Source organism: Nomascus leucogenys, chromosome 5 (genome assembly GCF_006542625.1).
Source record: "Nomascus leucogenys isolate Asia chromosome 5, Asia_NLE_v1, whole genome shotgun sequence".
Lineage (NCBI taxonomy): Eukaryota > Metazoa > Chordata > Mammalia > Primates > Hylobatidae > Nomascus > Nomascus leucogenys.
Genome location: NC_044385.1, coordinates 55,211,926 through 55,239,289, shown reverse-complemented (window position 1 = coordinate 55,239,289; position 27,364 = coordinate 55,211,926). Strand labels below are relative to the sequence as shown.

General features: G+C 50.4%; 2 protein-coding genes across 2 annotated transcripts in view; one reads left to right on the top strand and one right to left on the bottom strand.

Moving 5' to 3' along the window:
- The window catches only part of LEMD1 (LEM domain containing 1), a 68,107-nt gene extending 62,183 nt beyond the window's left edge, over window positions 1-5,924 (bottom strand). Inside the window, exon 1 of the mRNA XM_030813124.1 lies at window positions 5,805-5,924. The gene's annotated coding sequence lies outside the window, so the exon portion shown is untranslated. The remainder of the gene's footprint in view (window positions 1-5,804) is intronic.
- A 21-nt stretch (window positions 5,925-5,945) lies between these two features.
- Window positions 5,946-19,193, top strand: LOC115835164. The gene is made up of 3 exons (XM_030813123.1): window positions 5,946-6,111; window positions 6,783-6,969; window positions 16,792-19,193. The coding sequence occupies exons 1-3, from the start codon at window positions 6,074-6,076 to the stop codon at window positions 16,972-16,974; spliced, it is 408 nt and encodes a 135-aa protein (XP_030668983.1). The 5' UTR covers window positions 5,946-6,073; the 3' UTR covers window positions 16,975-19,193.
- The last annotated feature ends 8,171 nt before the right edge of the window (window positions 19,194-27,364 follow it).

The window sequence follows — 27,364 nt, the reverse complement described above, 5'->3', positions numbered from 1 at the left end:
TGTCCTTCCATTTCCTTTCTCAGACCTGCTCGAGCCCAGCCCCCTCCACCCACCCTCACCCAGTCCTGCGTTCGCATTCCCAGCCACAGCCTGCCAATCCCAGCTGCCTATCCCTGGGCACATGAAGGGCTCAGCCCCTGGCCTGCCTACCAATCCCAGCCCACCTGACAAGCCCCAAGTAAGCTGTGGAAGTGGGGCATCTCTCTCTAAGGTGTGTCTGGGCCAGAGGGACTGGGCTGGGGATGGAGGTGGGGACAGCCATCATGTCTCAGGCCGGACTGAACCTCACTTGGAATATGGAGAAAGAGGAAGCAGGTCAAGCCTCACCTCCTTTCCCGAGGAAAACCCTGCTTGTTCCAATCCCGAGAACCTGGGCAGTGAGAGGCCTCTGCTGGGCGAGAACCTCGAGGACTCCCCCTCCTCAAGCTGGGGCCATGCCCACGATTCCTGTCTCCTCTGTGGCCACCACAACCTTTCCGCAGCTTGCTGGTGGTGAGAACTGGGGCCCAGCAGCCCAAGGGGCCCACGGGACATCCACTGTGTATAAGGGCCACCTCACAGGGCCACTGGAACATTTTCTCTTTAGCTTCCCCTGGCTCTGTCCCCCAGGATCCCTTTCCTCCCTTTCCTCCTTGGCCACTCCAGGGAGAGAGGCAGTCACCTTTGAGGTCTGAGCTCTCCCCAGAAATGCCAACAGATGCTAAGAATTCCCATGGTGGCCAATTCTAGAGCCTTGCCCATCCCCCACACCTACCACCAGTGGCCTCCTCTCCACTTCAGCAGTTTCCACCCCTCCCTGGCCCTCAGGTACTCCCATTCAGCCGGATTTGGGAAACTTCTGCCCCAACAGAGGCCCCATTCTTCCTGCCGCAGGCTCCCATTGTCCCTCATGACTCCACACATTCTTGGGCCTCTAATGAGAAGTGGAGACAGCCACCCGCCCTGCCTGCCTGCCTTTGCTGTCAGCACAGCCTGGGCCCTGCCGCCTGTGGCAGGAGTTGGGGGGAGTGGTCAGGGGGGTAACCAAGAGGGAATAAAAGGAGGTGGGAGACAAAACAGGAGTGAGGGGGAGATGGAACTGAGAGACACAGAATGGAGACACTGAGAGAAATTGTGAAGAGGACAGAGGTGATAGTAGATGGAAATGTAGAAGAAACTCAATAGGAGAAAAAAGGAGAGAAGGGCAAAAGAAACTTTTTTTTTTTATTGAAAACTGTGTCATGCATCTAGGTCCCCCTTAATGATAATCTTTCAGTAACACAAATATTTATTATTATTCCTATTTGGTAGATGAGAGAACTGAGGTTGATGGAGGCTACAACTTGCCTGGATGGGCATTTTTTGCTCTTAGAGGAGAGGGTAGGAGAAGCCTGAAAGAAAGAGAAAGCAGAGAGCCAGAAAAGAAGAATGCTGACAAAGAGAAAGTGGAGGCAGAGGTGGAACACAGGCAGAACCGCAGGCAGCAGGGAGAGATGAGGGGGCCTGGGGGAAGAGGCGGAGGGAGGGCTGGGGAGAAGAGACCTCAGGTGTCCCTGGCCTGATTGGCTGGCTGGTGTGCCCTCCTCTCCTCTCTAGTAACAAGTCCCTTAATCTTAGCGCAAGCTGCAGAAGCCAGGTCCAGCATGAAAACTAAAGCCTGTTTCGCTGGGGAGCAGGCTGCAGCAACTCCCTTTTTAGGGAGCCCCCAGTCCCACCATTTCCTTCAAGGGCACACAGTCACTCTGGACCTCAGCCCACATCAGGGCACTGGTTGGAGATGGCTCTGGTTGAGGCTAAGCCAGGAGGAGAACTCCTTTGCCAGAAGAGTGAACCATTATCCCTCCACAGCAGAGAAAGACACAGAGGGAAGGGCCAGGGGGGCAAACTGGGCTCAGTCCAAGAAAGGAAAGAAGTAGGACTGTTCCAATAGGAGCCAGTGGGCTCCCTGTCACCGGAGATCATCAAACACACGGTGCATAGCCACTTCTCAGACCCACATCCTGGCACACAGTAGCTGCTCAATAAATGGTGAGCTAATGTAGAAGGGATCCTTGCACCTGGAATTAAGTTAGACAGATAAAACCTAAGGTCCCAACAACTCCAAAATTTCATGAGTCTATATTGGAGCTGACTCGTCCTCTCAGAGCCTTTCATAGACTTATGTACCCTTTGCAGGGACTTAGAGCTCAGCAGACCTGCCTTTGCCCATGGTGGAAGGGAACCAGGACATTGGGAAGATACTAAATAAAAGCCACTTGCTTTTACCACCCCACATATGCTCCAATCCAAAAAGACTAAATCAGAAGCATTTCACATTATTCTATGGATGTTGGCTGAATGGTATAGGTATGCATTCGATGAATGAATGAATGAATGAATGAATGGCTGATGAAGCTTGGAAACAAGAGCAAGAGATCTAAGCTCTCCTATATTTCAGGCTTGGTGTGTGCTTGGAGCTCCCTTATGCCTGTCCCCTCAGGGAAGAGAGTCCCTGGGCTGGAACAGGTTGTGGGGTGTGAGTGGGCAGCAAAGCCTGGAAATCTAATTCCACTCACATGGGGGTGGGAAGGCACTGCTGAAACTTCAGAGCGCCTCAGGGGATCTGATTCTGCTATCTGCCCCAAACAAGCCTGCAGACTTGGAGTTGTGGTTGAGATGGATCTGTGGGTGCAGTCCCTGGCCCAGAACCAACGCACGAGAAGGCTAGTTTCATGAAGATGGACCCAGCAGCCTCCCACATACATTGTCCTCTAGACCTGCACTAGACCAGCAGTGTGTTTGCTACGGAGAAAGGCCACTAGGTAGCCTTTCCCCATGACTCCGGTCCCCTCTGCTCCCAGGTTCCATCTCTACTCCAAAGGATGGACAGCTCAGGTTCCCTCTCATTTAACAGCTTGGGAGCCCCCAGCCCCCTGAGGTAAAGTGGGGTGGGCACTGCTCCACTGAGCAGGAAAGCACAATTTTTCCCCCAAGGGCTTTCTCTAGTTGTTCCAGGAGCCTCAGTTCTGAGCCTTCCCAGACAAACAGAGGGAGGTCCTAGCCTGGCAGCCCTGGGCTCTTAGGGAAGGGAGAGACGGGAGACCTGGCAATAGTCCCAGGCAATGAAGATAGCAAGAGACCCAGGGGCAGGAGAGCAAACACAGGCAGAAGCTGGAGGAGTCTCTGCAGCCTGGGTACCCCCAGCCTCTGCATCTGATATCCACTAAGCTCCAAGGTTGGGCTGTGGGAGGGAGGACACAGGGAGGTTCTTGTGTTACAAGAATCTAGCCTCCCTAAGTCCAGGACCCAAGCCACAGTTTTGCCTCTCAGCCAATGAAGCTGTTAAAGAAAAATATAAGAATGGGTCATTGGCAAACTCACATGCATTTCAACCTGAGCAATTTATGAATATCGAAATGTCTCAGTGTCTGCCCAAGCACTATTCCTGCCCCCACCCCTTTTCTTCCATGCCCCTCCTCAACCTCCATGGGGTGATGGTGCCCCAGCCTAAAGAACTATGGAGCTGGGCTCTCCCAAGCCCCTGGGGGGTACCTCTTGGAGGAGGAGGCAGACAGAGATGAAGGGTGGGGAGAATGGCTTCAGGGACACCACTCATTTATCAAACATGCACCGAGCACATACAGTGGAATGGGCACTGTGCTAGGTACCAGGAGACAGCACTCAGTGAGGCCCGGCAGGCAGTCCAGTGGGAAGGCAGGCCCACATGCACACGACTGCAATTCAGAGCAGTCATGTCAGCAGGACTGTGGTCTCCCCTGCCACCCAGTCTTCATGTCACCTCTTCCAGGGTTACACTGAACTTGATCCTCCCTTGTTGAGGGTCTCTCCTTCCTCTTCATGCCTTTAGGACAGTAGTCCCCAGCTCTGAGACTACTGGATGTTCTCTTTGTGTGTGGGGGGTGCGTGGAATGGGGGTGGGGGGTGGTGGTGTATGGGCAATGGGAGGGGCCCTGAGTCTCAGAGAGTGCCCAATACCACTTGGAGGAAGTGTTATCTGGTGTGAGTGTGTGTGTGTGTGTGTGTGTGTGTGCAAGAGAGATCCTCTTTTCCTGCCTGTGTGGCAGCCCCAGTGGGGCAATGAAAAGCTGGCATTGAGTGACTGAGAGATAGAAGTTGTTTGCCAGCATTCTGGGAGGCCGAGGCAGGTGGGTCACCTGAGGCCAGGAGTTCGAGGCCAGCCTGGCCAGCATGGTGAAGCCGCATGTCTACTAGAAATATAAAAATTAGCCAGGCGTGGTGGCATGCACCTCTAATCCCAGCTACTCTGGTGGCTGAGGCAGGAGAATCGCTTGAACCCAGGAGGCAGTGGTTGCAGTGAGCCGAGATGGCACCACTGCACTCTTGCCTGGGCAACAGAGTGACTGAGACTCCATCTCAGGAAAAAAAAAAAACTCTGAGAGTACTGTCATACTGGTCTTTAAGAAAAAAAATTCTGAGAGAAAATTATTTCAACCTAGCCTTTTATACTGAGTCAAACTATCACTCACACGTGTAAGTAAAATAAAGACATGTTAAATAAAAAAAAAAAAAAAAAAAAAAAAAAAAAAAAAGAAGTTGTTTGCAGCCCCAGGCCTCCGTTGTGTCCTCCTGGAGGGCATAAGCCACCAAAATTACCCCCGAAGGGGGTTTCTTAGAGGACAATCCCTTTCCCCTCAATTCAGAGCTCTTTGACCAAGGGTTCCCATCCCAGCCTCAAAAGAGCTGACTTTTCCTCCAAAGTTAGCCCTTCTTAAGGGTCAAGTTGAGAAAAGTTGTTCACTGGCAGATTAAGGTATGTAAAAAAAAAAAATCATCAGGAAAGATTAAATCAGAGCAAAAGAAGAATTTGTTAATGAGGGTTGAGGAAAGGAGGGCAGTATACAAGCACTTCCAAACGGAGGCTGTGGAATGTTGGTCGGAAGGGAGGGCTCTCCCTTGGGCCCCCAGACGCCCTTTCCTGACCAGCTCAGTACTGTCAGGGCTGGCCAGCTCTTGTTCCCCGGGAGCACCGTTTGGACCCTTTCTCAGGAAAGGGAGCAGCTATCCTCGTCTAGCTGCCTTCCTGGGCCCCCACCCGGCCAGAGCTCCTCCTCCAGGTGGGCTCCCAGCTCCGGCCTTTCTTAGGCATGCAAGGGCCCCAGGGATGGGGAGGCAGTGGGAGGCAGGCTTATGGCCAAGAGGTCTGGCCAGACCTAGACCCCACAGACACAATAGCTAGGAAGGACTCTGATGTGTGTGGGAAGTAGCTGGTGTCTCCTCTAAGCCTGGGACCATGTTTGCCTCCACATATACTGGAGTTAGTGGTTTTGCCCACAGACATGGCTTCTCCCAGGCCCCAAATTGGGGTCTCCTGGGGCCCTCTGTTCCAAGGGTACCAGACAAACATATGCACAGGTGTCACAAAGCCCTGATCCCTATCCCCTTTACAGCCCCTTCCTCATACCACTCCATACCATGGGGTATAAAGGAAACGGAGGAGGCGCTCTAAGCGGGTTTCACTCAGCGGGGACAGGAGGATCGGCAACCTCCGGAGCCAAGGCTCCCTCTCACACTCCCCCCAATCCCACCAGCGGCAAAATCCTTTAAAAGGAACAAAGGCAATGGGGGCGGGGAGGGGGCTTCCTCTTTGGTCGACCTAGGGCGGCGGTTGACGCAGCCCGCCGCCGGTCAGCTTTCAGGTGAGTGCCTGAACCCGCAACCCGCCCATGCCTCAGGGACCCCTGTTCGCCCAGCCAAGCCCGGGGCGGGGAGGAAAGTCCCCCTCAGCCGCACTCGGGCCCCAAACCCGGCCAAGGGGTCGCCAACTCGCAGCACTTTCTGCCTATTTGTTTTTGCTCAGTACTCACAGTTTAGATGCTAAGCCGGCTCCTCTTGCACTCACTTCCTTTGTCTCTCTCTCTCTCTTTCTCTCTCTCTCCCCCTCACCAATCTCTCTCTTCCCTCCTTGTCCGATTCTCTGCTGTAGCTTCCAGTGGAGAAAAATAATTATTCTTCTCAATGGGTTCGCACGGGGCACGCACACACGCGCGCGCACACAAACCCCGCCGAGGTACCCAATCAATGCACAAATCTTCGGGGTCCCTTTAACCTCTGCGGATGACTCCGGGAGTTAATTATGAAGCCTATTTCGGCGCGGCATAAATATGCATTAAGGTAGGAAATGACAACCGATACGCTGAACTTCAGGGAATTGGCATTTAGACGGACTCCGTCTCGCCGCCCCCCACTCCCTCCATGGCCCCACGAGCCACCTCCACAGCCTCGCGCCTTCCCGGGCTCACAACGCCTATCTCAAGCTTCTACCCGGGTTTCAGGGGGCCCCTGTGGCGGCGTGGGCGCCGCGCCGGTGCCGGGAGACCCCCTCGTGCGCCCTCTGCGGTCGGGGCAGACCCTCAGCCGGAGCTTCTTCCTCCCCCACCCCTGCAGGCCCGGCCCAGGCTGCGACACCCCCAGCACGGGCTCAGCCTGTGAATAAACTCCAAGCTCAGTACTCGGAGGAACTGGCGAGAGCGGGACGGCTACCTGCCCGCACGCCCGAGTTCCGGGCACAGCTAGAAAGACCGGGACGCGATTTAACTCCCAATCGGGTGAAGCCGCCTCGCGCCTTCGGGTCCCGCCGCCCCCGGCCGGTCCCGACCCGCACACACATGCAGGCATTAGCACACACGCGCGCACACACATGCGCGCACATGCACACACACATATGCACACCCTCGCGCACACAGACACTCCCGCGCGCGCTCACGCCCGCACACACTCAGGGTTATAACAAAGGAAGAGGGGCCAGCGCTGCCTTACTTTTGTCTCTCTTCTCTCTTTTGCAGCCCCCTAGACCCGGGGCCGGCGTGCCCGGCCCACCCCGCCCTCCGCGCCCCCCCGACGGCCGCGGTCGGCCGGCATTCCCGAGCAGCGCGTCGGAGCTGCAACTTCGCGCCTAAGCGCCCGCACCTCGCAGCCCGGCGGGCGGGAGACAAAAGCTGCGGCGCCGCCGCCGGAGGCCGCGCGGCCAAGGTGTGTTCGCTAATTGTCAGGAAATGTGTGTGTGTGCGGCCGGGAGCCCGCAGGGGCGGGGGAGGGGACGGAGGAAGAGGAGACCCACCCCTCCTACCCCCGCCACTCGCCAGCGCCGGGTACCCGAACCGGGATTAGAGAATAAATTATCTGCTCTCTCCTCATTGGGCTGTGGCTGAGGACGCCGTCGGCGGCGCCGGACTGGGAGCTCTCCCGGCTCTTTGCATTCACCGCATAGCTCCGGCTCGCCTCGCTTCGTGGAGGCCGAGAGCCCGGGGCCTCGGCTCCAGACACCAGGGGACACCAGCCGGCTGGCCGCGCCGCCCCGCCCCTCCCCTCCCCCGCCACCCGGATCGGCCTCAGCCCCTTCCCCTCCCAATTCTGGCTTGGGTCTTGGGGACGAAGATACTAGGGAAAAAGGCCCAGAGGTCGAAGATCCCAGTATCTTTCCTCCTCTCCCGCCACTCCCCCTTCCCAAGGAGGCGGAAGTGGGGGGGGGGCAGCAGGCGTCGGTCACCTGAGCCCAACCCGCTTCAGTCAGAGAGGGCTTTTAGAGCCCTCGAGAGGATCCCTTCAGTGACCACGGCCCATGTCCTGCCCCACACACAATGACAAAGAAGAGATGGCACTAAGGATCTTTGCTTTTCTCCTCTCTCCAGCCCCCTCAACTGCAGTCCAATATTGTTACTAATTTCCTGGACCTTCCTTTGGCCCACCTTGGCAGACAGCTCATTAACTGCCTGGAAGGAAATGCCCTCTGGTTCAAAGCAGCTTCCTGCCAAGAATTCATTCATTTAGCAAGAAATATGCAGGATCCCCCCCACCACCACCACCCATGCCATGACACGGGCTGGGTGCCAGGAATGCAAAAGAAGAAGATCCCGATGAGACAATCATATTTTTAAAAAGCAACAAATACTGGAGTCAGAGGTGTTATCCCAGTGTGAGAGGTGCTAAACCAAGGTACAGACAAGGTTTGAACCCAAAAGGCAGGATTGAGTAACTTCAGCCATTCATTCAATAATAATGTAGCATGTCTTCCATGCCAGGCTCTGTGCTAGGCATTGGGGGTATACACAGGAGAACCAGTGCGTGTGGTGCCCAGTCCTCTGGAGTGGACAAGATGGACACTGACTAGTGCCATATGAGCTGATCAGGAGACATTTGGGGAGTGTGAATAATGGGGACTCTTACTCTTCACTGGGGAGCCCAGAAAGGCTTCTCTGAAGAATGAGATCTAAAGGATGAAAGATAGCTGGGTGAAGATGGGATGGTGAGGGGCAAGGGAAGAGTTCTGGTCAGAAGGAACCTGTAGAGAGGCCCTTGAGCTGCTAGTAACTGGCTCATGAGAAAGCAGTGAATCGTCCAACTTGCAGAGAGGTAGCACACAACGGAGCGAGGTGGGCCTGGGAAGGACCTGCAGGAACTAGAGGGCTGCCCAGAGTAGTATTTGCAGGTGTAATCCAGGCAGACTTCTCTAGGTTCCAAAGACTAATGTTTTGAAAGAGGCTTACCTGTGTGTTGCTCTTTCTGAGCCCAACCCCACACTGTAGCCCCCTTTAACTTCTAGTGTCTGATGGTTGCAATTGGACCAACTTTGTCCCTGCTGAAGACATCCCCAAAATAAAGAACATAGATGATGACATCCCTGTTTCAACCTGTCACTCCCCAGTGGCCTGCCCCACTCTGTTTACCTCCTCATTTAGTGACCATTGACCTTCACCTGGGGGAAGCTATCAATAGCACTGGCTAGACTCCTTTCCATGTTCTGGGGTTGTATGCTTTCCTATACATTTACTATCCCTAGATTCTCACAAGAGCCCTGAGAGTTAAGTTTATCTCCATCGGACAGATAGGGAAACAGAGTCAGAAAGAGGCAGTGGCTTGCTTAGTACCACGTACAAATTCATTGGCCAGCAGAATTGTTTGGCTCCCTGCCTTTTCTCTACTAGACTTCAGGTATTTGCTAGCCTCCCAGCTTATCCACGAGCCCACGATGGTAGGGGCTAAGTAATCCCCTGCCTCTACCAGAGCCTTCAGCACCTAGGACAGGGCCCTGTACACCCAGGCTCTGGAGCCAACCCTGCTGATGTGAGTGGCTGTGGTAGAAGGGAAGGAAATGATTAAATGGTAGATTTGGGAACATGTTATAGCAGAAACTGTTTGGGCTTTGGACTTAACATGCACTTTGATGGGAATTGCCACTGTTACCTACACGCTCTGAGCCATGGTTCCCTCACCTGCCAAATGGGATTTAAGATATCCATCTGAGAAGGCTGTCATGAAGATTAAGTGAAATTGTATATGTGTGGAATGTCTATGGAAAAATGCACAAGACATTGCTAATGATAGGTACTTCTGGAAGGGGACCTGAGTGGGTGGGGCACCTACTTTCATGTTTCCCCCTCTAGCAGTTGTGATGTTGTACCATGTGCATGTATTACCTGTCCAAAATAAATGGTGAAATACTTTAATAAGATAATATGTAAAACAACATAAAAACAATACTAAAATAGGCATACCATGCACTTTTGTTGAACTGAATGGAGTTTTGTAGTTTGAAGCACCGAGATGTATTATCGAGGAAAATCACAGAGTCTCCTTCAGAAAGTGATGCTGGCCTGAAGGTTTGCACAGTGCCATGTCTTCAGGCAGGGGTGAAAATGGCTAACCAGGTGAGATGTTTTCCAGCCCAGAAATTCTACAGTTCAAACCCTCGTTCACAGAGGTAAATAGCATCCCTGCAGGCTCACTTTCTATTGAGAGATCCAAATCCCTGCAGGTAATAGGAGATGTGTGGGGACAAAGCAGGAGTCATGGGGAGGAAAGGCTGTGGGTCTGGGCAGCCCCTCAGCCGGCCCCATTCTGTCCAGAGAGGATAAGGCAGAGAGAGACTCCTGATCTGCTGACCTGGTGCTGCTCTTTTCTGGCTTAGTGAGCTAGCTCCCTGCCCAGCCACCCTGTGGCCCCAAAGAAAGCTGAGAGCAGCAGATGCAGAGCCTAAGGAGGGGAGTGGGTTTTCTCCTGTTACCCTCCAGGGATTGAGGTCCTGGGACAGTGCAGGGCAGCCATTCATCAGCCAGCACAAAGAGACACTCTCTCAGCCACACAGAGACCAGGTTGGGTCACCTCAGACACTGGGGCATAACATCAGTGGCAACTTTAGAGGCATCTTTAAAAAAACCCTTTGGACTCTCACATCTAGTGGTATTGGTGGAAGAGTTGGGACAGGAAGGAAGCATTCTGTGGGAGATCCTGGGGAGGAAAAGGCAAAGATAGGCCCCATCTTCAGTGAAATGGGGGAGGGCAGGTGGAATCAGAAAGGCTAGAAAAACAGGAGTTGGACAGGCGCGGTGGCTCATGCCTGTAATCCCAGCACTTTGGGAGGCCAAAATGGGCAGATCATTTGAGGTCACGAGTTTGAGGCCAGCCTGGCCAATATGGCGAAACCCCGTCTCTACTCAAAATAAAAGGAGTTAAAAGAAATAGAAATAGCCAGGCGTGGTGGCTCATAGCTGTAATCCCAGCACTTTGGGAGGCTTAGGCAGGCAGATCACCTGAGGTCAGGAGTTCGAGACCAGCCTGATGAAACCCCAGCTCTACTAAAAATACAAAACTTAGCCGGGCGTGGTGGTGTGCACCTATAATTCCAGCTACTCGGGAGGCTGAGGCAGGGGAATCACTTGAACCCGGGAGACGGAGGTTGCAGTGAACCAAGATCACACCACTGCACTCCAGCCTGGGTGACCAAGCGAGACTCCATCTCAAAAAAAAAAAAAAAAGAAATAGAAATAGAAATAATTTATTCTGGAGAAGAAGCAACTAAGAAGGAAAAGGAAGGGAAGGCAAAGGCCCAGGACTGGGTGGCCATATTTTCATCTAAAGAAAAAATGTGGCTGTTCCTTTTTCTGCTCTGAGCTTCCAGAGAAGGGAATCTCTCTGTTTGCCTTCTGAGGCAGAGGGTGCAGTGTTTTAGTCTGGGGCAGGGATATCCTGCAGCTCCAACTTTGGACAGGTCACCTTACTGACCCCTACCTTTGCCTCCTGTCCGCCTTCTCCTAACTAACACGAAACACACTGTAACCCAGTCCCTGGTCAGTCTTGAAAACAGGTGTAACTTTCATCAGAAGGGACAAAATGCAAATGTTTTCCTTGCTAAGCAATCAGAAGTACTTAGAAATTACCGTCACTCACAGCATCCTGAGTCTGTTGTGTGTAGCACAGTGGGCTAGAGCCTATTCCTGTTACAGTCACCAGAACATCAGCTCTGGGATCCAGATAGAAAGCCACAGTTTTCGTCAATGAATATGTCATGTGCCTAGCACAGCACCAGACACTTCATGGATACAAAGATTCATTTCATTCATCCTTTTCTTCAGGAGAGTCCTCATTGCCACCTAAGAGTCTGGACTGTGTGTAGCTTTAACTGACCATTCGCCTTCCTGGATGACAGTATCAGGCATGGCAATACCATCCCTCAACCCCTACTTCACTGATATAATAAATACAAATGGATGCAAAGAGATGAGAATTACTTCACGTTCCCATCACAATCCACCAGCCCATCTACACAATCTCTACTCATATTCTCTGCCTTCCCTGCAGCTGTAATAGATGAAAAGTCTCCATTCCTACTTAGGGCCAACTCCTGCATTTTTGCACTGGATCCCATCCACTCTCACTTCTGTGTCTTTGCTCATTGAAATTATACCCGGTCTTTCCTGAATCATCAGTTTCTCCTTCAACCCTAGATCATCCCCACATATAGAAAAACATGCCTTAATGTTGCCTACCTTAAAAAAAAAACAGCCGGGCGCGGTGGCTCAAGCCTGTAATCTGAGCACTTTGGGAGGCCGAGGTGGACAGATCATGAGGTCAGGAGTTGGAGACCAGCCTGGCCAACATGGTGAAACCCCATCTCTACTAAAAATACAAAAAAATTAGCTGGGCGTGTTGCCGCGCGCCTGTAATCCCAGCTACTTAGGAGGCTGAGGCAGGAGAATCGCTTGAACCCGGGAGGCAGAGGTTGCAGTGAGCCGAGATCGTGCCACTGCACTCCAGCCTGGGCGACAGAGTGAGACTCCGTCTCATAAAAAAAAATAAAATAAAAAAACCTTTCCTGGCTCCCACACTTTTTTCTAGGTAATAGCCCTTTTCTTTGTCATTTTACAGCAAAACTCAAGATAGTTCTCTGTAATTACTCTACACTTTCTTACCTTTATTCACGCCTCAGCTCACTCCAGTTTGACTTCTGTCTTCACCACCCTGCTGACGCTTCTCTTGTCAAAATCATCGACAGTCTCCATCTTGCAAAATCCAAAGGCTGAAGCCAGTTCAATTTTATCCATCGTCATAAGCGTGTGACATAACTGCTCTCTCCTCCTTCCAACTCTTCCCTTGAGACACTTCCCAGTACCCCTGCCTCACTGGCCATTCCTCTGTCTCTCCCTGGGCTCTTTTCTCCTCTCAATTCTCCCAAACCCACTCTCTAGGCAATTTTATTCCTGTGGCTTTAGAAACCAAGCTCTCTCCTAAGCTCCAGGCTTGCATATCCAAATGGTCATTTGACCTCTTCACTCAGCTGTTGTACTAGATTCCTAGAGCTGCTTTAATAAAGTGCTGCAAACTATGTGGCTTAAAATGGCAGAAATGTGTTGTCTTACAGTTCTGGAGGCTAGAAGTTCAAAATGAAGGTGTTGGCAGGGCCAGGCTGACCCCTCTAGGGGAGGATCCTTCCCTGCCTTTTCTAGCCCCAGGTGTTCCTAGGCTTGTAGCAGTATCACTCCAGTCTCTGCCATGTTCGTCACTGTGAGACCATCTTCTCTCTGTGTCTGTGTCTTCATATGCTGTTCTCTGTGTGTTTTTGCTGAACTTGATCTCTCTGTCTTTTTTTTTTTTTTTTTTTAAAGACAAAGTTTCACTCTTGTTACTCAGGCTGGAATGCAATGGTGCGATCTCGGCTCACAGCAACCTCTGCCTCCCAGGTTTAAGCAATTCTCCTGCCTCAGTCTCCCAAGTAGCTGGGATTAGAGGCGTGAGCCACTGTGCCTGGCCAATTGATCTCTCCCTCTCTCTTTTTTTTTTTTTTTGATGGAGTTTCTCTCTTGTTGCCCAGGCTGGAGTGCAATGGCTCCATCTCAGCTCACTGCAACCTCTGCCTCCTGCGTTCAAGTGATTCTCCTGTCTCAGCCTCCTGAGTAGCTGGGATTACAGGTACCTACCACTACCCCCAGCTAATTTTTTGGTATTTTTAGTAGAAACGGGGTTTCTCCATGTTGGCCAGGCTGGTCTCAAACTCTTGACCTCAGGTGATCCGCCCCCCTCGGCCTCCCAAAGTGCTGGGATTATAAACATGAGCCACTGTGCCGGGCCAAACTCTTTTTATAAAAATGATAGTTATATTGGATTAGGGCCACCCTCATGACCTTATCTTATTACATGTGCAAAGACCCTAATTCCAAATAAGATCACATTGACAGGTATTGGGAATTAGGACTTTTCTGGGGGAGACGCAAGTCAACCCATAACAGATGTCTACTAGGAACTTCGAATTTAACATGTCCATGATGGAATTCTTGATTTCTGTACCTATTGCTCCCAATCGCTCCTCCTTCAGTAATAGGACCATCAGCTCTGTCCAAAAATGTAGAGAGCATCCTTGATTCCTCTCTTTTTCTCACCCTCCCACAGCTAATCTATCAGCCAGACCCATTGCTCAAATCCAACCACTTCTGTCTGTCTCCCTGGCTGCCCCTTGAGTCTAGTGTTCTTGCCCCTCTCCTGGCTGACTGCACCAGCTTCCTCCCTGGCCTCCTGCTTCCACTCATTCTTCCCACTGCAGTCTACTTTCCATCTGAAAGCCAGAGTGAGTGTTTTAAAGCACAAATCAGATCACATCCCTCCCACTGCTTAAAACCTTCCAAAGACTTCTTACTGGAATTAGAATAAAATCCAAGCTTCTTAACTTGGCTTATGAGGTTTTACACGGTCTGACCCTTCTTCTCTCGTTTACTACAACTCTCCCCCACACTCACCTCCTCTCCAGCTGCACAAGCCTTCCTTCTGGCTCCCCTGAACATTCCAAGATTGTTCTTGCTGAGGGCCTCACACTTGTTGTTCCTTCTGCCTGGAATACCCTTCCATCATCTTGGCATGAATAACTTTGTCTCATTATTCCAGGTGTATCTCAAATGTTACCTCCTGAGAGAAGCTCCCTATTGCAACAGGTATTCTTTATCCCCTTACTCTATCTTACTTTATTCATAGTTTTATTTCTAACTGAGAATGTTTTATTTATTGGCTTCTGTGTTACTATCCGACTCTCCTATTAGAATGTAAGGGGCCCCAATACCTACAGCAGAGTCAGTACATAGTAGGGCCTCCATATTATTATTATTTTATTATTATTATTTTGAGATGGAGTCTCACTCTGTTGCCAGGCTGGGGTGCAGTGGCGCAATCTCGGCTCACTGCAACCTCCACCTCCTGGGTTCAAGCGATTCTCCTGCTTCAGCCTCCCGAGTAGCTGGGACTATAGGCATGCGCCACCATGCCCAGCTAATTTTTGTATTTTTAGTAGAGACAGGGTTTCACCATGTTGGCCAGGATGGTCTTGATCTCTTGACCTCGTGATCTGCCTGCCTCAGACTCCCAAAGTGCTGGGATTATAGGCAAGAGCCACCGTGCCCGGCCTGGGATTCCATATTATTTATTAAATACCATAAATTTACTACTACATGCCAGGCACTGTACTAGGTATTGCTTTTGCAATAAGCAAATGGTAAAATATGGTTTTGTTGTTGTTGTTGTTGTTGTTTTTTGAGACCGAGTCTTGCTCTATCGTCCAGGCTGGAGTGCCGTGGTGCAATCTCTGCTCACTGCAACCTCCACCTCCCGGGTTCAAGCAATTCTCCTGCTTCAGCCTCCTGAGTAGCCGGGGAGACAGGCGCCCGCCCCACACCCGGCTAATTTTTGTAGTTTTAGTAGAGACGGGGTTTCACCATGTTGACCAGGCTGGTCTCCAACTCCTGACCATGTGATGCGCCCACCTTGGCCTCCCAAAGTGCTGGGATTACAGGCGTGAGCCACCCTGCCCAGTGGTAAAATATGTTTCTTCTTTATGAACAAGACAGTGACCCTTCCCCTGGGGAGCATGTCCCAGAGAAAACCAGGTGCTGAACAACTTGTTAGCAACATTATCTCTGAGGATGGGTAAGTTCTCTGTCTTGGGGCCACAGAAGTTTCTCCAAACCTACACCACTCCTGTCACTTCCCTGCCTCCCCATCTCAGTAGATGATCTTGCTTTCTACTTCACAGAGAAAACTGAGATCTGGACCAGGAACTGTTGCCCCAACCTATTTCCTTCCCTTTCCTTCTTTCTGCCTGCCCTTCTGGAAAGAGTGTGGGCTTTGCATTCAAGCAAACACAGGTGCTAACTGTGGGTATGTGAGTGACCTTGGGCAAATTACTTAACCTCTGAGTCTCAGTTTCCTCATCTGTAAAATGGTCATGATAACACCTACCTCATTAGCTTGTCCTGAGGATTAAATGAAACATCCTGTATCAACATGCCTGTCATTTCATAGTTGCTCAGTAAATGGTCCATTCCTTTCTCTGCCCCTCTCTCCCCAGCCACCTGATGAGATAAGTGCTATCCTTCTTGTTTTACAGATGAGGAAACTGAAAGCAAGTCTACTGATGTTCAAGTCTGTCAGTTAACTTACCCAAAGTCACATGTTGCTAAGTGGCAGGCCCTGAGTTAATTCCATATCTCAGACTCCAGCCCCAGGGGATCGCGCTTCTACTGCAAAAAGCAAATGCGAAGACAATCTGTTGGCATTTTAATAATGCCGAATTAATTCAATTTAAAGATTGTTCCTTAGTCTGACATTTTGTCCATTCTCTCTCCCTCTCTCTCTCTCTCTCCCCACCGACCTTAGTGTTGTTAGAATGTCCTTTATCTCTCTTTCTCTCTCTCTCTTTTTTTTTTTTTTGAGATAGGGTCTCACTCTGTCACTCAGGCTGGAGTGCAGTAGCACGATCTTGGCTCATTGCAGCCTTGGGCTCAGGTGATTCACCTACCGCAACCTCCTGAATAGCTGGGTCTACAGGCATGTGCCACCATGCCCAGCTAATTATTTGCATTTTTAGTAGAGATGGGGTTTTGCCATGTTGCCCAGGCTGGTCTTGAACCCCTGGCCTCAAGTGATCTGCCTGCCTTGGCCTCCCAAAGTGCTGGGATTACATGTGTGAGCCACTGTGCCCAACCTAGAATGTCCTTTATCTTAAGAAATGATTACTGCGGCTGGGCACGGTGGCTCACGCTTGTAATCCCAGCACTTTGGGAGGCCGAGGCAGGCGGATCACGAGGTCAGGAGATCGAGACCACGGTGAAACCCCCTCTCTACTAAAAATACAAAAAAATTAGCTGGGCGTGGTGGCGGGCGCCTGTAGTCCCAGCTACTCGGGAGGCTGAGGCAGGAGAATGGCATGAACCCGGGAGGTGGAGCTTGCAGTGAGCCAAGATCCCGCCACTGCACTCCAGCCTGGGCGACAGAGCGAGACTCCGTCTCAAAAAAAAAAAAAAGAAATGATTATTGTATTTTTTCCTTACTTGGAAAGAAAGCTAGCTATACAACATCCACCCCCTGCATTACAAAACTGCCTTAAACAGCCTAGGTAGGCTGCCCCTCCTTATCTCTGGCAGAGGGCTGGCCCCAGAATGTCTGTATTAGAGGGGCTAAAGTTGGTGCTTTGGTTGGGAAGAGGAAGTCGAGGAATTGTCTAAAAGCTAGTTCCTAACTATTAACCTTTTTTTGAAGGAATTAATGGAGAATTCAGAGAAATCAGAGCTTCTACCCCACCACCCTCTGTCATTGCACTGCCCTGGCACATGGGCACAACATCTTCTGAGAAGGGACACAAACTGCTCAGACATGTGGCATCCTCCCTGTAGTCCTCCTTTCCTGGCCGGTTGGAGAACGATCTCTGCCTTTCTCTTCTGAACAGCTCCCAGCATGCCCCATGGGGAACGTTTTGGATTTGAATGAAGAGCATAAAAATGTGGTCAGCATATTGGCCTTGGTATTTGATTTTCTTTTTTCCGTGCAACCGGCCCCAGGAGGTGACTGACAAGTTGGGCCAAGTGCACTGAAAGCCCTGTCTCGGCTGGCCCATAACTCCTGAGCTGCACAGACCCCTAAGGACCCCGTGAGCCGGCAGAGAGCCATAAATCCAGCAAGCTGGAGGCTGGGAGCTCACTGATTGCACTGGGGAAAAGCAGCCTGATCTGATTGCTATGTGAGCTGGAGAGAGAAAAGGTGGTTAACTGGAGTGCTGGAAATACAACGACTTTGGAACAAAATGAAGCAACAGAGGAATGGCAGGAGGGACTGTAGTTTTCTCATCTGTACAACAAAGGGACTGGATTGGACTGCATCTGAAGCCCTTTCATCACAGAAATTCTGTGTTTCCCTTTGTAACTAAGGTCAAACAGATGTGGGAGGGTGTCAGGATGGGAAAGCAAGATCGGGGGAGCCAGAGAAGCCAGAAGAAGCAACGAGGAGGCCGACATATTTACTGCCCAATTACTATCACATTTTTTGCTGTGTGTGTGAGACAGGGTCTCACTCTGTCTCCCAGACTGGAGTGCAGTGGTGCGATCTCGGCTCACTGCAACCTCCGCCTCCTGGGTTCAAGCGATGCTCATACCTCAGCCTCCTGAGTAGCTGGGATTACAGGCACATGCCACCACACCTGGCTATTTTTTTATTTTTGTATTTTTAGTACAGATGGGGTTTCACCATGTTGGCCAGGCTGGTCTCCAACTCCTGGCCTTAAGCCACTCATCTGCTCAGCCTCCCAAAGTGCTGGGATTACAGGTGTAAGCCACTGCACCTGGCCAACTATCACATTTAATTCTCAGAATAACAAGTGAGATAGATATAGTTATCCCCATTTTACAAGGAAGAACACTGAAGTACAGAGGCTACATTAATATCTCAAGGTCACAAGGCTCCATGCTCAGGCTGGGATTCCAACCCAGGCAGTCTGACCCAGAGCCTGCACACTTGGTCATGAAGCCTTCTTGCCTGAGTATGCAATGTGACCAGGAAAACCCTGGAGGAAACATGTATGCAACTTGTGTTTCCTTACTTTGAAGGGTAAGAGTAGAAAACAGATAGTCCCCATGGAGTAGATTGTCCAAAATATACATCTGTCTTCTGGGAAAGAGGAGTGTGTGTGTGTGTGTGTGTGTGTGTGTGTGTGTGTCCATAGGGGATGTAACAGACAGAACCAAGAAGCGTGTAGGTGAAACTATTTAATAGGGATGAATGTAAATTCCTGTACCTGGGCACAGAATCCCCATTATATAAAAATAGAATAGAGAGTTAGGATCAGAAAGCATCGATTTAGGGGCTTCACCTGACAGCAAGCTCAGGTTGAACACCAGTGTGGTGAGGCTTCCAGAAAAGCCCACCACAGGGCTGCATCAACAGAAGGGAAGTGTCCCACACCAGGACAGAACCCTTAGAGCATTCGCGCTAGGTTGAGTTCCAGGCCCCTTGCTATAGGAGGGACAGAGCCAGGCCGGAGAGGATAAAGAGGAGAGCTACAGGGAAAGGGATGGACATCTGAGGAAGAGGTAAAACACTCACCAGTTGAAAGAACCAGGCCAGACATGGTGGCTCATGCCTGTAATCCCAGCACTCTGGGAGGCCGAAGCAGGTGGATCACCTGAGGTCAGGAGTTCGAGACCAGCCTGGCCAACGTGGTGAAATCTCGTCTCTACTGAAAATACAAAAATTAGTCAAGTGCAGTGGTGGGCACCTGTAATCCCAGCTACTTGGAAGGCTGAGGCAGGAGAATCGCTTGAACCCCGGAGACAGAGATTGCAGTGAGCCAAGATTGCGCCACTGCACTCCAGCGTGGGCAACGGATAGACTCTGTCACAAAAAAAAAAGAAAAGAAAAGGAAAGACCCAGGTGACATTGTACAAGTTACACCATACATGACAACGTCAGTTTTCCTATCTGCAAAAGGGGTTTATTAGTAGGGTCGGCATAGAGATTAAATGAGGTAATGCTCGGGGCCAGACATAATAAACGTTAGCTGCACCAGCCATTATTAAACCCTGAGCATGCTCACCTCAGACAAGGGGTGCATCAGGGACATGGCTGGAGGACCAAGGACAGGGATCTCCATGGCATCGGTCCAGAGTCACAGCTCTCTGTGGTAGCTTAGTGAAGCCAAAGGCCCCACAAGTTGTTCCTCATCCTCTGACATGAGTCCTGGTAAACCTCAGCAGCCCATTCTTCTTGGTGGTAGTGAGTTCTCTTGGTGATCAAAGCAGAAGGGTGTCTGGCTAGCAGTGCTCCCTCCTTTTGGGCAGGCTAGTTGGGTGGGCAGGGAGTGCAGGGGCCATGAGACCAGCAGGACCCCCAGTGACTGCCAAGGTCCAAGGCACCTCCTGCTGGCTCATTCAGCCCCCTCCTGTCCTAGTCCTTCCCCTTCCCAGGCCCACAGCCCCGTCTTGTCCTCCTCCACCCTCCTTGCTCTCTTGCTGGGAGCAGGGAGAGCAATGCTAGTCTCCCCTTTGACTCTTTTCCTGAACATTGGCTGAGCATCAGTTTCCTACACTGGCAGAAGCAAGGCACACAGTAGGCTTTCAAGGACAGAGAGGAGGAGGACTGAATGCTTAGAAGACAGCAAAGTACATCACAGGCTGTTGGGTTGGAAAGCACGTGCAGGATCACCTAGTTTAATCCTTAGACTTGGTGGTTTTCTAACTGTACTGAGCATAGAATTATTTGCGGTAGATTGTTCAAATGCAGATTCCGGGGCCCTACGTACTGAAATACAGTCTCTTGGGTGGATTCCCAGGAATTTCATTTGTAACCAGCTCCAGCAGGTGATAGCCCATGCAGGTGGTCTGGGTGGACATTTTGAGGAACACTGCCCTGATTCCTGACTCCTCTCCATATTTTTACTACATTCCTGCCACATAGCCATGAGAAAACACAGAAAAGAGTTCACAGAATGCCTCTGCTCACAACTCATTCACGGTCTAGCTGGAGACGAGGACGGCCACAGGAGCGGTTAGTGCTCAGGTCCTGACCGAGGGCCTGCCATGGGAGTTCAGAGGCAGGCTGGCCCAGCTCAAGGCTCCGGGAGGAGACAAGGTTTGAGCAGGGCCAGGACAACCGGATATGGTTTTCTTCCCCAGTCAGCTAAGATCTGTTCTTAGTGGAGGTGCCCAATTAGCCAAGCTCATGAATTCTGCATGTCTGACCGACTTTCATCCACCTCCCTCCCCTCCCTTCAGATGGAGCCCTCTGCTCTCTGGGATGTAATTACGATATCTGGCCTGTTTTAATGAAGGCAAAACTATTCAGTATTTGTATGTGACTTCTCCCATGTTGGAGAGGGTGGGAGGGGCAGGGCGGGGAGGCGGGGCTTTGGGAGAAGGAGAGACTAATAACCGCACCTTTGCACTACCTTCTAGCGTCTCAGTTCACAAAGTCCATTCACATGTATTTTCTCATGGAATCTATGGCCCTACCATGGCGGCCAAGTGTTTTAGAACCACTTGTGCCAGCAAGGTGTGCCTGCATGGTGTTTTAAATGATGTTGACATTATGTCAGCTCAAGTAAATCAATATTTCCATGCCAACCAACTCATTTAGCTGAGAGTTCACATACCAGGATATCAGTTAACATACATCAAAGATGTTTCATTAGGAAGTCACTTTTTATTTCTCTTATTGTTCATGGTGATGTTCACAGACCTATTCCTAGCATATTACATTAACCTTGAACTGCTGATTGGAATAAGCACAATTATTTTACAAACCACTAGAAAAATAAAGAGCTTTATTAGTTACTATATAACCATTGGTTGTAAACTGTGCCAATTTCAAAGATACTAAAATTTGAAAAATAATGCATGTTTAAATCTGTAAAATGGGCCAGGCACACTGGCTCATGCCTGTAATCCCAGCACTTTGGGAGGCTGAGGCAAGCAGATCACTTCAGGTCAGGAGTTCAAGACCAGAATGGCCAAGATGCAGAAGCCCCGCCTCTGCTAAAAATACAAAAATTAGCCCGGTGTGGTGGCAGGTGCCTGTAATCCCAGCTACTCGGGAGGCTGAGGCAGGAGAATCACTTGAACCTGGGAGGTGGAGATTGCAGTGAGCCAAGATCACACCACTGGACTCTAGCCTGGGCGACAGAGCGAGACTCAGTCTCAAAAAAATAAATAAACAAAAATAAATGTCACTAGTGGTAAATTTTATGTTCTGTGTATTTTACTACAATTGGAAGGAAGGAAGGAAGGAAGGAAGGAAGGAAGGAAAGAGGGAGGGAGGGAAGGAAGAAGAAAGCAAGAAAGAGGGAAGGAAGGAAGGAAGGAAGGAAGGAAGGAAGGAAGGAAGGAAGGAAGGAAGGAAGCAAGCAAGCAAGCAAGCAAGCAAGCAAGCCTGGCAGGAAGGAAGGAAGGAAAGAAGGAAGGAAGTCAGGGAAAATCGAATATTCCATGTTCCCTGCTCCCTGGTACTGTGCAGCCCTGGTCTGCAGGCTGGCACAGCAAGTCCCTACCATGCAGGGGGCACTGAATAAATTGTTGATAGAATTGGGGATGGCCACTGTTTTAGAGAATTGTAGGAAATCCCCAGAGAAAAGACAGTGCTTTGCTCTGGAGGTCACAGTCAGGAGGCTGGGGGTGGAGGTGGGCAGAGAGAAAAATAAGTGAGAAAAGAGAGCTGTGGAGAGACAGGCAAATGGGAGAAACAGGGAAAAAGAAAAGAAAGAAGAGAGAAAAGTGGGGAAGGGGAAAGGGACTTTTCTTCAGAGAAAGCAGGTCAGGAAGGAGAGAAGAATGTGGCTGAGGTGAGAGGAGGGAGGAGGGGCAGCGGGGAGAAGCTGGGGCAGCTGGAGAGCTAAGATGCCAGAGGAGAGGGCACAGCGGGCACTTGGCAAGCCCACTACCCACCCCCCACCCGGGTTGTGCCCCTCCTCCTGCCACAGGAAGATGAGCAGAGCTGGCCTGGGATCATCTGTCTTCATTACACCGTCCCCACCAGCCCCGTCACTTCTTGCCAGAAAACTCATCAATATTTCCCTGTGGCTTGCCAGACCCAGCCCCTTTCCTCCCCGGCCCCCACCCCAGCCCCCCACCATCCTCCAAGGTCATGTGCCTGGACCATCTGATGAGCACACCCCAGTCCTCCACTCCAGGGTCCCTGCTCTCCTCTCTGTCCTCGGCAGATCCAGCCATGGCCCTCCCTCCTGGCCGCAGGGTCCCTGCTAGGGAGGAAATGGACACATTCCCTGGAGCTGGGGAGAAGCCTTCCTGGAAGCCAGCTGGGCTGAGAGGGGCTATCTCAGTGTGTCAGCCCCATGGAGAAGACATCCTTGACCCCTGTGTTTGAAATTTCAAAGCACCCCCCAGCACTTGGTATCCCTGACATGTACTTCATTTTTCTCTAGTCTAAACCCTTGACCGTTGTCTAGTATGGGCTCTGTATGTATAACCTATAGTGCATATTTATGTTGTTTATCCGTCTCCTCCTTGTAGAATACTCTGGGAGGGCAGGGCTTATGTCAGATGCGTTCACTGCTGCATACCCACGCCTAGGGCAGTGCTGGGAACATAAGTGGAACGAATGAGTGTTGCAGTGTTGGGTTTGGACGCCCAGCAGCAAAGTGTTGGCACCTTCTGGGTGCCTAACAGCCTCACTAAAGATTGGGATAGGGAAGTTTCAGTACTGAAATCCAATGGCTTCAATACCAAGAAACAAAAGCAGAAACCAGATTTTAAAATTCCTCTGATTCTCACCCATCCAGTGGCCTCTGTTACCTTTAGAATAAAACTCAAACTATTTCCCAACCTGGCCCAACTTGATGAGGCCCCTGGCTGCATTTTTCATCTCATTTCCTACTAAGCTCTGCCTCATTCACTCTGCAGAAGCCACTGTGGACCTCTTGCAGCTGCTCCAACCCTTGTCCCAACCTACCAAGGTTATTCCCCACTCAGTGTTTTAGCACCACAGCCCAGACTTTAATACAGGCAGGTGAGCCCAGAGAGCTCCGTCAGTAGAGCATCAGACTTTTAATCTGAAGGTCCAGGGTTCAAGTCCTTGTTCAGGGGTCCTATTTTGGCTGCGTACAGTGGCTCACTCCTGTAATCCCAGCACTTTGGGAGGCTGAGGCGGGAGGATCACAAGGTCAGGAGTTAGAGACCAGCCTGGCCAGTATGGTGCAATCCCGTCTCTACTAAAAAGTGCAAAAATTAGCCAGGCATAGTGGTGTGTGCCTGTAATCCCAGCTACTTAGGAGGCTGAGTCCGGAGAATTGCTGGCAGGCGGAAGTTGCAGTGAGCCAACATCACGCCACTGCACTCCAGCCTGGGTGACAGAGTGAGACTCTTGTCTCAAAAAAAAAAAAAAAAAAAAAAATACAGGCAGGCAACTGGCTTCAGACAGCCTGTCCCTCATTCTATTTAGGTCTCAGCTAGAATCTCACCTCCTCAGAGATGCCTGCCCTGACCACCTGAGCTAACACTGCATCCCCCATCCCTCTCCATCCCCTGAACTGCTTTTTCCCTTCTGGTGCTACCTGACTGTATAGTACATATGTTTGTTTATGGCTCTTTCGTTAGAGTGTAAGCTCCATGAGGGCAGGAACTTTGGTTCACCCAAGGTAGTAGTAGGTGCTGTTGGTACTCTGCTCACATCCTTTGCTCTAACTACAGAACTGTGCTTAACCATCCACCAGCATCTGCATTTCTTTGCCAGATGGCTTTCTCCTGCTGTGCCTGCTTTGCTTGCCTTGTGATATGGCTTGGCTCTGTGTTCCTACTCAGATCTCACCTTGACTTGTGATAATCTCCATATGTCAAGGGTGGGACCAGGTGGAGATAATACTGTTTTCATGATAGTGAGTGAGTTCTCACCAGAGATCTGATGGTTTTATAAGGGCTTCCCCCTTTGCTCAGCTCTCATTCTTCTCCTTCCTGCTGCCATGTGAAGAAGGGCATGTTTGTTTCCCCTTCTGCCATGATTGCAATTTTCCTGAGGTCTCCCCAGCCCTGCAGAACTGTGAGTCAATTAAATCTCTTTCCTTTTTAAATTACCCAGTCTCAGGCAGTTCTTTGTAGCGGTGTGAAAACAGACTAATACACCTTGCATCCAGCAAAAGGTAATTCTCAGGAAACTAACACACACCCCAGAAACCCTCAACCAATGGCAGTTAATAGCGCTCGGGTAGTAAGTATTATTACTAGCATATTTAGTGAACCTGAGGTATTTTGAGTATAAACAAGTGTTACAAGTAGAGGAAGAGATCCTACTAGTGTGTAAAATAAGAAGTATGAGCTTAGATTGAGGTGTTCTGGTTGGTTGCCTCAGTGGGTGATGATGATTAGGGTAGAAACTAATCGTTGTTGGGAGCTGGTGTATAACATACCTCTACCCCTTTGCTTCTCAGGTAAAATGATTCTGTGGTGCAAGTTCTAACCTGGCTCCCAGAGTTACTCAGTGGCCTTGAGCTTTGATGACTCCCATTATTTGCCTGATAATGATCCTTTATTGGCTGCCTTCCCTTCCTAGTTTCCCTTCCCTATTCCACTCCTGGTATTTCCTGGGATCACTTCCTAAATAAAATTCTACAGTTAAAACTTTATTTCAAGTTGGAATGCTTCATACGTTGCTGGTGGGAATGTAAAATGGTGCAGCTGCTTTGGAAGATAGTTTGGCAGGTTCCCAAAATGTTAAATATGGAGCTACCATATGACCCAACATTTCCACTAGGTATCTATACCTGAAAGAATTGAAAACATATGTCCGCACAAAAACTTGTACATAAATATTTATAGCAGCATAATCCATAACAGCAAGAAAGTGGAAACCACCCAAATGTCCATCAAATGGTGAATGAATAAGCTAAATGTGGTACATCCATACAATGGAATAGTATTCAGCCATAGAAAGGAATGAAGTACTGATACGTGCTACAACATGGATGAACTTTGAAAACATTATGCTAGATGAATGAAGCTAGTCACAAAGGGCCACATATTATGTGATTCCATTGATATGAAAGTCCAGAATAGGGAAATCTATAGAGACAAAAAATATATTTGTGATTGCTAGGGGTCAGGGGAAGAAGAGAATGGGAACAATTGCTAATGTGTATGAGGTTTCTTTATAGGGTGATGAAAGTGCTCTAAAATTGTGATGGTTGCACAACTCTTAATATACTAAAAATCACCATATTATACACTTTGAAGGGATAAATTATATGGTATGTGAGTTATATCTCAATAAAGCTTTTTAATTTTTTTAAAGACCTTGTCTCAAGGTTCACTTCTTGGGAAACCTAAACTAGGATTCCCTAGAACCTAGAATTGTGCCTAGCACATAGTGAGGGTTTAATCAGTGTGGAAATACATGTTGAATGACTGAATATTGAACAACAGCAAACTCAGGTTTAATATGTCACACACACACAACTGCTAATAGAACCATATCTCCATTCCCACAAGCCAGGCCTCGACCACCACCTCGTTCCCTACTGGAAACATCAAGTCTGGCAGGCATGTCTGTTTGGAATTGTTAGCTTGTGAAAGGAGCGGAGTGGTGTGTAGGTGTGTTAGTGAGATGGTGAGGGAGGGAAAGGGATGTGTATGGTGTGTATGGGGTTGGGGGTGTGTGTGTGTGATGTGTGTGTAGTATGTGTGGTGTGAATGGTGTGTGTGTATATATGTGTAGTGTGTGTGTATGTGTGCGGTGTGGTGTGTGTGTATGTGTACAGTGTGTGTATGTAGTACGTATGGTATATATATGGTGTGTGCTGTACGTATGCATGTGTGGTGTATGCGTGGTGTGTGTGTGTATACGTGTAGTGTGTTTATATGTGTGTGGTATGGGGTTCCTGCAGCAGCTCACTGTCACTCTGCAGGGTGTCCCCACCCTCAGGGGTTTGGCCGACATCCTCAGCCATCCATTGGTTGGCCAGTCCCATCTTTTGGGGTTCAAAGGCTCAGAAGAGAAGATGGAGCCTGACCCTGAGCAGGTTTAGAGTAGAGGACAACCCTCACCCATGATCCAACATGACAGACCCTTTCTCATCTGTTAGCAAGAAAGCCAGTCCTTGAGGGACTTAGAACACTCCCATCACCATTAGAATGGGCTTCCCAACATCTGTGACTCAACATCCCCCTCAACTGAGTGAGGCTGTCAGATCCCTGCCCCCATCCCCCACCCCTACCTGCCATGGCCTAGCTGAGCTCCACGTGGCCCCATGTGCCCTGCGAGGCTGTATGTGGGGTGAGGAGTATGCTGGTGAGCCGGGTGTGAGCCCTGGGACTGTCGCGGCCCCGTAAGGTGCAGAGCAGGCTCCTTCCCACCTTGGCCCTGGTCTCCTCGGAGTGTGGCGAGGCACAGGGCTGTCTGTCTGCTGACACTCCGAGTCCTTCCAGCAGGGTACATCCTCTGCCCTTCCCCCTGAGGGGGTAACCATCAGGACTGCCCCTCCTTCCTCAAATCCTGGCAGTTCCAGGAGTGCCCTCTGTCCCAGGCCTGGCCTGGCCAGCTGCCCCCTCCATTCTGCAGGGCCATGTGGACTCCCTCTAGCTGTCCCTGGTCCAGGCGCTCAGTGGCAGAACTGTAAATCCTCTAGGCTGGCTCCAGACTCTACCTGCCTGGGCACCTGCTTCGGAGGACGGGCCTGCCTTTCCCACCCCCGGCAGATGGCCACTGCGCCTTGGGATCTGTAAGCAGGAAAAACAGCACCAAGCGTCCCCTGACTGGGCCTCCCTTGGCCCTGCCCCACTTCCCTCAGACCCCTCCCCAGGCAGCATGCCCCCGCCTACCTGTGGGCAGCACTGGCTGTCGGCCCCAGCCCATCCCAGTGCTCATTCTGACGGTTAAGTCAGACGTCACTCCACAAATATTTTTGGCCTCCTTGCTCTGAGCCAGGCACTGTGCCAGACCCTGGGGATACCAAGATGAATGAGGAAGCTAGAGGGTACTACCCACAGGGATTCGGGAGAGGAGAGCAAGTAACACAGAACGCAATGTAGTAAAAGCAAGGGCATTGTTCATAAAACAGAGCTAACCACACGTAGGCACTGCTGTAAGCACTTTATGTACATTAGGTCATGTAGTTGCACAGCTCCATGGTGCAGGTCTCATTACAAATACAGAAGCTGAGGCTCAGAGAGGTGAAGACATTTGTCCAGGGCCACCCAGCTAGTACAGGGTTGAGGTAGGATTCAAACCCAGGCTGTCCAGCTGTCCAGCTTGAGCTTAGCTTTTATTTATTTATCTGCTTATTTATTTGAGACTCAGTCTCACTCTGTCACCCAGGCTGGAGTGCAGTGGTGCTATCTTGGCT